The sequence below is a fragment of the Haplochromis burtoni genome, unplaced genomic scaffold (assembly GCF_018398535.1).
Source record: "Haplochromis burtoni strain Fernald_Lab_line unplaced genomic scaffold, NCSU_Asbu1 Contig_119, whole genome shotgun sequence".
Lineage (NCBI taxonomy): Eukaryota > Metazoa > Chordata > Actinopteri > Cichliformes > Cichlidae > Haplochromis > Haplochromis burtoni.
This window is the reverse complement of record NW_024582480.1, coordinates 1,692,341-1,703,451: the sequence shown is the minus strand read 5'-3', so window position 1 is coordinate 1,703,451 and position 11,111 is coordinate 1,692,341. Positions and strand designations below refer to the sequence as shown.

General features: G+C 43.8%; 1 protein-coding gene across 2 annotated transcripts in view; it reads right to left on the bottom strand.

The window, feature by feature from the left end:
* Nucleotides 1–7,721, bottom strand: part of LOC102305803 (interferon alpha-inducible protein 27-like protein 2A) — a 16,456-nt gene extending 8,735 nt beyond the window's left edge. The window contains exons 1-4 of one of the 2 annotated variants that reach the window (XM_042223742.1): nucleotides 7,653–7,721; nucleotides 7,486–7,515; nucleotides 7,194–7,355; nucleotides 6,927–7,015 (exon numbers count right to left, since the gene is read on the bottom strand). In XM_042223742.1, the coding sequence (XP_042079676.1) occupies nucleotides 6,933–7,015; nucleotides 7,194–7,355; nucleotides 7,486–7,515; nucleotides 7,653–7,662 (285 nt within the window). In that variant the 5' untranslated portion in view covers nucleotides 7,663–7,721 and the 3' untranslated portion in view covers nucleotides 6,927–6,932. Of the gene's footprint in view, nucleotides 1–6,657; nucleotides 7,016–7,193; nucleotides 7,356–7,485; nucleotides 7,516–7,652 lie in introns of those variants that run through there. The other variant, XM_014335935.2, reaches the window with a different exon arrangement.
* Nucleotides 7,722–11,111: the final 3,390 nt, after the last annotated feature.

The following is an 11,111-nucleotide window of genomic DNA, read 5'->3' as shown; positions in this document are numbered from 1 at the left end:
TAGGGGTGCAACGATATTCGTATCGATATTGAACCGTTCGATACAGTGCTTTCGGTTCGGTACGCATATGTATCGAACAATACAAAATTTGTAATTTATTTTATCAACTTTCCTTCTGACGATGCTGTCTGTGTTGAGCGCTCAGTGAATCTGGTTCGACTACTCCGCCTAGGCTGCACTGTCGAGCGCAGATCCACTGAGCGCTCAACACAGACAGCATCGTCAGAAGGAAGAGCGCAGGGCAAGCTAGCGAGACAGAAGTTAAGCTCTCCTTGCAACATGGACCTCCCCCACCCTCATTCAGATCTGGCGTTTGGAATTATTTTGGTTTTCATGTGACGTATGACCCTGAAGGTAAGCGAGTCATGGACTAAAGTAAAACAGTATGTTGGATGTGCCATGCAATGCTCAATTACATGGGTGGGAACTAGTGTGTTAGCGCAGTTAGCTCGTTAACGTGTTGGCCGTCTAGCCCCATGCACGGGGCGATCGGCGGTAGCTCGTTAACGGAGATTTGCCGTGTTGTGGCGTTAAGGTCATTTCAACGAGATTAACCTGAAAGCACTAGTGGGAACACAACGAATATGACTGCACATTTACGCCGACATCATCCTAGTGCAAAGACAAAAACAACAAGCATGCTACTAACTTTAGCCGAGTCATTTAGACAGCTGTTAGCACATGATTCTCCTTATATGTTTAATATGCTGCTGAGAATATAGCCCAGAAGAAGCGGATAGTATAGCTTTTATTTTGGAAAGAGACATTTCTCTGTAATAAACTCTCTTTTCCAAAGATGAGTGATTCCTCAATCAGATACAGGGCTCGCAATATCGCTAGCCCGACGTCCCGGGGCTAGCGATTTTTTCAGTCGGGCTACCAAAATCTATCTCTGCCCTGCCCGTCGGGCTATTGTAGGAAGGAAAAATATATGTCAATGCTTTTGCATTCTTTCAGAAATGTAGCTGGGTAATTATGTCATTGGCATCGGTGAGCCACTGTCAATATGTGACATATTGAAATCGCGTTTGAATTTGCGCTTGTTTTTTTGCTTTCACTTTGCAATCGCGCGAACTGTGTATAGAGAGCGACAGCACTGATCTGTGAGTGATGATAATTTGTGCACCAATTCCTCTGACATCGTCTTATAATTATATTATATATATATATATATGGATTCTTCGATATCCAACATCCACAATGACGGTGAAACAACTAGTAGCTCAGTGTTCCAACATTCGAAAGAAGGGACTGCTCTCACAGCTAGAGATTGACGAGGTACAACACAAATGCTACGGCAAGGAGGAGTCAGGACGCCAGGTCAGGGGGGAGATATCATCACCCCCACCCGAGATTGGGTACATAGCCCCAAGTGCGATAGGAGAAGGATCGTTGAGTGCGAGAGGAACTGACCTGAAAAATAGGATCATGGCCAAGCTTGAAACCTGTATCCCCCGTAGCCGGTTACCAAGATTACGTGAAGTACCCTCAGAAGGTCTGCTAGATGATGTTAATGCAGCACTACGGACGATACCTACAACCACGATTACCGACACTAACAAGCTGATCTACAATACGGCAGCAGTGATCAGTGAGATGCTTGGCTACAAGTTGAACAGCCACAAGGGGCAGTACCCTCCATGGAGAAGGAGGCTAGAGGGCAAGATCAAAGTAGCACGGAGGGAGGTTAGCCAACTAACGGAGTTGCAGAAAGGTGCGACAAAGAAGGTGCATAAGAAATACAGCAAGCTGTCCATACCTGAGGCCTTGGAAACTGCCAAGCAAAGACTCACAGCCTTGGCCAGCCGCTTGAGGAGGTACACCAGAGAGATAGAAGGCAGGAGAATAAACCAGCTGTTCTCCACAGAACCAGCAAAGGTGTACTCTCAGTGGCAAGGGAACAATAAGAGAACAGCACCACCAAGGCTGGAGACGGAGCAATACTGGAAGAGCATATGGGAGAAGGACGCAACCCATAACGGCAATGCTCAGTGGCTAGTGGATCTGAGGGCAGACCACAGCGACCTCCCTGAACAGGGTCCAGTAACCATCACAGTGGCAGATATCCAAGAAAGGGTCTCCAGTATGAAGAGTTGGACAGCACCAGGGCCCGACATGGTTCACGCCTACTGGCTAAAGAAGCTGACTGCACTCCACGAGCGTCTGGCAGCACAAATGAACCAGCTGCTAGTTAACGAGAGACACCCGGAATGGCTAACCGAAGGTCGGACGGTCCTGATCCCCAAGGACCCCAAGAAGGGACCGGTCCCCTCCAACTACCGACCAATAACCTGCCTCAGTACTACATGGAAGCTCCTGTCAGGCATCATATCGGCTAAGATGAACAGGCACATGGGTCAATACATGAGCGGGACACAGAAAGGAATTGGCAAGAATACCAGAGGCGCAAAACACCAGCTACTGGTAGACAGAACAGTCAGCCGAGACTGCAAGACCAGACTGACCAACCTGTGCACTGCCTGGATTGATTACAAGAAGGCCTATGACTCAATGCCCCACAGCTGGATACTGGAATGCCTAGAATTGTACAAGATCAATGGGACCCTAAGAGCCTTCATCAGGAACTCAATGGGGATGTGGCGTACAACACTAGAGGCCAACTCCAAGCCCATAGCACAAGTCACCATCAAGTGCGGGATCTACCAAGGAGATGCTCTGTCCCACTGCTGTTCTGCATAGGCCTGAACCCCCTCAGTGAGATCATTAACAAGACTGGCTAGGATACCGACTACGGAACGGAGCAGTTGTCAGCCACCTCCTGTACATGGATGACATCAAGCTGTATGCCAAGAGTGAACGAGACATCGATTCACTGATCCACACTACCAGGCTATACAGCAATGACATTGGAATGTCGTTCGGACTGGAGAAGTGTAGTCGGATGGTAACAAAGAGAGGGAAGGTAGTCAGAACTGAGGGGATTGAACTACCAGAAGGCAACATTGCAGACATAGAGGACAGTTACAAGTACCTGGGGATCCCGCAGGCAATGGGAACCATGAAGAGGCCGCTAGAAAGGCTGCAACCACCAAGTACCTGCAGAGGGTCAGGCAAGTCCTGAGGAGTCAGCTGAATGGTAAGAACAAGATCCGGGCCATCAACACGTACGCCCTGCCCGTGATCAGGTACCCTGCTGGGGTAATAGGCTGGCCAAAGGAGGAGATAGAAGCCACTGACATAAAGACAAGAAAGCTCCTTACCATGCATGGAGGGTTTCACCCCAAGTCCAGCACCCTGAGGCTGTACGCTAAGCGGAAGGAAGGGGGCCGGGGACTGGTGAGTGTCAGCACCACAGTCCAGGATGAGACAACGAACATCCAAGAATACATTGGGAAGATGGCCCCAACTGACCGAGTGCTCAGTGAATACCTCAGGCAGCAGAAACCCAAGAAAGAGGAGGGAGACGAGGAACCATCATGGAAGGACAGGCCCCTGCACGGTATGTACCACCGGCAGATAGAGGAGGTGGCTGATATCCAGAAATCCTACCAGTGGCTGGACAAAGCTGGACTGAAAGACAGCACAGAGGCACTAATCATGGCAGCACAAGAACAAGCTCTGAGCACAAGATCCATAGAGGCTGGGGTCTATCACACCAGGCAAGACCCCAGGATGTGGAGGGTGAAGGTAACGGTGGTCCCCGTGGTAATCGGAGCACTAGGTGCGGTGACTCCCAAGCTAGGCGAGTGGCTCCAGCAGATCCCGGGAATAACATCGGAGATCTCTGTCCAGAAGAGCGCAGTCCTGGGAACAGCTAAGATACTGCGCAGGACCCTCAAGCTCCCAGGCCTCTGGTAGAGGACCCGAGCTTGAAGGATAAACCGCCCGCAGGGGCGTGCTGGGTGTTTTTATATATATATATATATATATATATATATATATATATATATATATATATATATATATATATATATTACATAATATAATAATACTTTAACATGTGCTATACACAACTCAGATGTTTTTGAATAAAATATGACCTTCTAAATGATATAGTTCCAAATTATGTTTCTTCTTTTCAGTAACCGTGTAGATTTACACCACTTTAAAATGCTGAAATAACAAAAACTTTAACACCAGTCTATTTTGAGAACATGACTCTTCTGATTACTGTCTGCATTTGTACCACCGTGGACGCCGAGTACCAGAAGCTTTTCTAGTTAGTGAGACAAGAACTTCAAAGCACGCACAGCCATAAGTACTGTAATAAATGGACTCATCTCTCTTGATGCAATAAAATATTTTTTTATGAACGAAAAGAAAAAATTATTTTCAGTGTCTTTAAAGCAAAATGGAAACATCTTTTTCAAGTTCATGTATTTCCATCAGTTATGAGATAATCAGTTCATGACTCTAATGAATAAATTCCCATTCAGTGTTACTTGAGGGCACCGGGCATGTCACTGTGCCAGCCTTCAATGCAGCGTCAGCATGATGCTTCTGGTCATCAAAGAAGACATGAGGCCTGATCTTCTCCAGTGTGGGACCTTTCTTAGTCCGTCCCTCAAACACAATTTCATCAAGCTCCATACCACAGGTGTACAGAGTCTTTAAAGCTCTGTAGATGCCATAGTCCGCCTCTCGAGATGTCACAAGGTAGGTACAAATGGGAAAGTTTGTACCTATCAAATTCGTACCATTTGGATAATTTAGCTGATATCAGTTTATTTTAGTATAATCTATCTGAGATTTCAATGATTAAAAATCACAGAAACCCAACATAACTATATCCATATACACTCAACAAAAATATAAACGCAACACCTTTGTTACTGCTCCCATTCCCCATGGGATGGACGTAGAGACCTAAAATTCATTCCAGATACACAATATAACCATCCCTCCCAAACAGTGGTCACAAATCAGTCCAAATGTGTGGTAGTGGGCACATCTGCTATATTGAGATAATCCATCCCACCTCACAGGTGTGCCACATCAGGATGCTGATCTGACATCATGAGTAGTGCACAGGTGTACCTCAGACTGCCCACAACAAAAGGCCACCCTGGAATGTGCAGTTTTGTCTCACAGCAAAATGCCACAGATGCCACAAGCAATGAGGGAGCGTGCAATTGGCATGCTGACAGCAGGAATGTCAACCAGATCTGTCGCCCGTGCATTGAATGTTCATTTCTCAACCATAAGCACGTTGGAGAGGTGTGCGCTTCACGGATGAATCATGGTTCACATTGTTCAGGGCAGATGGCAGCTGAGAATGTCCCAGTTCTTGCATGGCCAGCATACTCACCGGACATGTCACCCATTGAGCATGTTCGGGATGTGCTTGACCGGCGTATACGACAGCGTGTACCAGTTCCCACGAATATCCAACAACCTCGCACAGCCATTGAAGTGGAGTGGACCAACATTCCACAGGCCACAATTGACAATCTGATAGACTCCATGCGACGATGTGTTGCACTGCATGAGGCAAATGGTGGTCACACCAGATACTGACCGGTTCTGGGTCAGTATCTGGTGTGACCCCCAATAGCGCAAAAAACTGCACATCACACAGTGAGTCTTCAGAATCAGTTTTAGTAAGAATGAAAGAAATGATTTTTCTTTTAGCTCATGAACACAGTGTGATGATAAGTATTAGGCTGTACAAAAAGCTGCGGCTGGTAATGGACAGATGCGAGGTTATCGATGGTTACATCCTCGTGCAATAAAGAGGATGAATGTTGTATCACAAGACGGCTGATCAATTTGTTTCACTAACTCATCTAAATAAGGAATTTTCTTTAGCGGATATAGCGCATGTGGCAGTTTGTATTCAAACAGTAATGTCCATATCAACAACTTTTCTGTTGTGGCTCTAATACTCCGTCGTAGGATAAAGCCTCCCTGTCTTCTCTGTAGCTCAGTTACTTCATCTAACTGCTCGATCAGCTGTCTGGTGTTCTGAAGCCAGGAAATGATGATAATCAGAAAGAAAAAAAATAGCAATAAATGACATATTTACTGCTGCCAATTGGAAACAGTTGCAATAGTATCAGAATATATATATATATATATATAGATAGATAGATAGATAGATAGATAGATAGATAGATAGATAGATAGATACATATAGATATATAGAATATATCTATATGTATGTACTTTTTTGTCCCAGTCCAGCCCTGTATATATTAAAAAAAAACAACTATATGTAAAATAATTAAAGATGTTTTGTTTTTCTGATTTTTAAAGGAGGTAGTGGTTTATTTAACTGCAACCTGTAATTTATTGCAGTTAACTTTTATTTGTTTAATTGTTTACAAAAGGTTTGAAAACTGGTTTTAGGATGTGTTTATGCGGGGGGACGATTTTCTTGTAAAACAAAGCGAGGTCCTAGCAAAACAAAATTGGTAACCACTGCTGTAACACAACATAAGAACACTGGGCCATAGCTCAGCTGGTTTCTATCAAAGACAAATGGCTCACCAGGGTCCATGTCTTTATCTGCTCTGCGTCTGCTCTGAAACGGGCTGGTTTTTATAGCAAGCAAGGTTTCATTTCCTCAGAAACAAAACTTTATGTTCACAGCTGAACAACAGAGGGCGACAGAGAGCAACACAAACTGGAGCGTGGTTTTGACTGGAATGTTCTTTCTGGCACAAAACTGCTCAGATGTCATTAATGAGAGACATGTTTCAGATGTGTTTGACAGATTAAATGTCAGCAATTTATTTCCAACAGTTTATATAGCAGAAATCATTTTGGGCAGACCATCAACGTTTTTAACAAGTTGCACAATTTGACCGTGTCCATGTGTTTCGTATAACACCACAGCATTACCAGCACTCACATTTCAGCCAAGCTTTACTGAAGCATGACGCTGATACTTTTGGCAACTGTTTCTAACAACAGTAATTATATTCTTTGTTATTATTATTTTTCTTTCTGATTATCATAATTTCCTGGTCTCAGATGACAGTAGCCAAAAATCCCACAGCCCCTCCAACAGAGCCCACGGCTGCGGTGGCGGCCCCAGACAGACCTGCCATACCTGCAGAGAGAAAACAGGCTTCAGAAAACCAGACAGCTGATCGATCAGTTAGATGAAGTAACTGAGCTGCAGAGAAGAGGGGGAGGCTTTATCCTCACTGCAACACAGCGACATGTTATTGTTTATAAGGTCTGTCCGGTATATCATACTAAGGGTTTTTTTGTTTTTGTTTTTTTACCTGCTGACTGTAAAACAGCCACCAGACTTCCTGCTGCCACTCCTCCTCCATTGGCCACAGCAGCCGCAGACATCATGCTTGCAGCGTAGGAGCCTGCAGCTATTCCAGCTGAAGTGAAACCTACAGCCCCCAGGACAATAGGAGCAGACACCACTGCTCCACCTGACAACAGGAAGAAAAACCTGGTTACTGATCATCAGGATGCCTCGAAATGAATACGTGTATGATATATGCAACTTCTACCAGCCTGAGTGATAATAAATAAATAAATTTAAAAAAACAGCTGTATTACCTGCCCCGGCTGCAATTGCTATAGCTGTCACTGGAACAAAAAAAAAAAGAAAGAAAAAAACATCTTACCTCAGCTCAGCTGTAAATATTTTGACATTTTCTGTGATGCTACTATCATAAGCCTATATGATGTAGTTATAGATAATATAAAAAGGCAGCTGTACTCACATAGACCCATTATTCCACTCAGGATGAGGAGCCTAAGACTGGATTGTGCCTTATAAACAAGTGGGAGGGTCAGCTGTTATTCCTAGGAAACGAAACTCTTAGAGTGGGCGTCACTGGGTCTGTGAAGTAAACAACGCTTCCTTAGTCATTTTGGAACAAGTGATTCTGAGGTTGGATCTCAGAGGGTTTGACATATTTATTTTTATTTTACTTTTGTTATGCTTTTCATGTACAGTGAAGTATTTCAGGGAATTTGCAAGAGAGGAAATTGCTTAGTCACCCTGCCTAACATTAAAAAAACAAAAACAAGTCATTATGGAGAGCTTGTATGGACTTCACTTGGGTCATTGCAAATGTATTTCTGTGCTATTATGTATGGTAAGAGAAAATAAATACAAATAAATTGACAGTAATTACAGGGAGTGCAGAATTATTAGGCAAGTTGTATTTTTGAGGAATAATGTTATTATTGAACAACAACCATGTTCTCAATGAACCCAAAAAACTCATTAATATCAAAGCTGAATGTTTTTGGAAGTATTTTTAGTTTGTTTTTAGTTTTAGCTATTTTAGGGGGATATCTGTGTGTGCAGGTGACTATTACTGTGCATAATTATTAGGCAACTTAACAAAAAACAAATATATACCCATTTCAATTATTTATTTTTACCAGTGAAACCAATATAACATCTCCACATTCACAAATATACATTTCTGACATTCAAAAACAAAACAAAAACAAATCAGCGACCAATATAGCCACCTTTCTTTGCAAGGACACTCAAAAGCCTGCCATCCATGGATTCTGTCAGTGTTTTGATCTGTTCACCATCAACATTGCGTGCAGCAGCAACCACAGCCTCCCAGACACTGTTCAGAGAGGTGTACTGTTTTCCCTCCTTGTAAATCTCACATTTGATGATGGACCACAGGTTCTCAATGGGGTTCAGATCAGGTGAACAAGGAGGCCATGTCATTAGTTTTTCTTCTTTTATACCCTTTCTTGCCAGCCACGCTGTGGAGTACTTGGACGCGTGTGATGGAGCATTGTCCTGCATGAAAATCATGTTTTTCTTGAAGGATGCAGACTTCTTCCTGTACCACTGCTTGAAGAAGGTGTCTTCCAGAAACTGGCAGTAGGACTGGGAGTTGAGCTTGACTCCATCCTCAACCCGAAAAGGCCCCACAAGCTCATCTTTGATGATACCAGCCCAAACCAGTACTCCACCTCCACCTTGCTGGCGTCTGAGTCGGACTGGAGCTCTCTGCCCTTTACCAATCCAGCCACGGGCCCATCCATCTGGCCCATCAAGACTCACTCTCATTTCATCAGTCCATAAAACCTTAGAAAAACCAGTCTTGAGATATTTCTTGGCCCAGTCTTGACGTTTCAGCTTGTGTGTCTTGTTCAGTGGTGGTCGTCTTTCAGCCTTTCTTACCTTGGCCATGTCTCTGAGTATTGCACACCTTGTGCTTTTGGGCACTCCAGTGATGTTGCAGCTCTGAAATATGGCCAAACTGGTGGCAAGTGGCATCTTGGCAGCTGCACGCTTGACTTTTCTCAGTTCATGGGCAGTTATTTTGCGCCTTGGTTTTTCCACACGCTTCTTGCGACCGCTGTTGACTATTTTGAATGAAACGCTTGATTGTTCGATGATCACGCTTCAGAAGCTTTGCAATTTTGAGACTGCTGCATCCCTCTGCAAGATATCTCACTATTTTTGACTTTTCTGAGCCTGTCAAGTCCTTCTTTTGACCCATTTTGCCAAAGGAAAGGACGTTGCCTAATAATTATGCACACCTGATATAGGGTGTTGATGTCATTAGACCACACCCCTTCTCATTACAGAGATGCACATCACCTAATATGCTTAATTGGTAGTAGGCTTTCGAGCCTATACAGCTTGGAGTAAGACAACATGCATGAAGAGGATGATGTGGACAAAATACTCATTTGCCTAATAATTCTGCACTCCCTGTATACCCAAAATTACCACATTGCAGTATTGTATTTCTACAATACTGCATGGGGTGGCTGTAGCTCAGGTGGCAGAGCAGGTCAGCCAATAATCAGGAGGTCGGTGGTTCGATCCCAGGCTGCCTCCTGGCTGCATGCCAAAATGTCCTTGGGCAAGATACTAACCCCATGTTTGCCTACTGGTGGTGGTCAGAGGGCCCGGTGGAGCCAGTGTCCGGCAGCCTCGCCTCTGTCAGTGCGCCCCAGGGTGGCTGTGGCTACAATGTAGCTTGCCATTGCCAGTGTGTGAATGGGTGAATGACTGTAAAATGCTTTGGGATCCTTAGGGACTGAGTAAAGCGCTATACAAATGCAGGCCATTTACCTAGGAGGTCACATGACATTATTAACCACATGATTCATTCATTTCATGATTTTATGTCTCTTTGACCTCCGCGGGGACTGCAGATGGAAACTAGCTCTGACTCCTGTTGTGGCTGAACTGAGGTTCTTTTCAAGTGGAATAGCAGCAGGATCCAGTACTTCCAAACTGATGTCATATTTTGCTATATTTTACAGAGGTGCAGTTCCAGTGAGTGTCATAGCAACCTTGTAGTTCGCAGGTAATATATTTTCTGTTTTCCTCTCTCTCTTTGTTTAAACAAAACAAACAGAGAGAGGAAACAGCAGGAGCGCCTGGTAGATTTAAATATATTCAAATATATATTCAAGTGTTTTAGTTGACCTTGAGGTAGAATCCAACAGAAGGGAAAGCTTTATCCTCACTGCAGCATAATGACGTGTGTCTATCTGTGGAACCAGCACCCCAATACAGGAAGTCTGGATCAGCTCTTAGTTTAAATGTCTAGTCATTCATCCTTCGGGCCTTACCCAATACGCAGTGTAGAGCCTAGATGGAGCTGATGATGAAGGTAACTCACCCTGTTCTAACTGCCTCAAAAGCTCTCTAGTTGTCTACTCCATCCTGATTAAAAAACAACAACAAACAAATGGGTCCTGAGTAGCCTTCTGGACCAGTTTTACCAGTTATGGTCTGTTACTTTTAAATGACTTGAGTAACTTGTAAAAGTTATTTACACAAAGATTTCTACCTTTACTGTTTCACAAAGAATTAAAAGGGGGACATCCACAATTTAGACTTTGTGAATAAAGGATATTTTATCAAAGCAATTTAGCAGTGATGTATGATATCTACTATGACTTCTCCTATGAGCTTGAGTGATTAAAAAAACAAAAACAAAGTAAGGTTAAGTGTCTTACCTGCCCCAGCTGTGATCGCTAAAGCTGTCACTGAAACACAGGAAAGAAAGAAAAAAAAACATCTTACCTCAGCCCAGCTGGAATAATTTAGCCATTTTCTGTGACGCTATAATCATGAGCTTATATGATGTAGCTATAGACGATGTGAAAAAGGCAGCTGTACTCACTTAAATCCATTATCTCACACAGGATGAGGAGCCTAAGACTCGACTGTGCCTCAT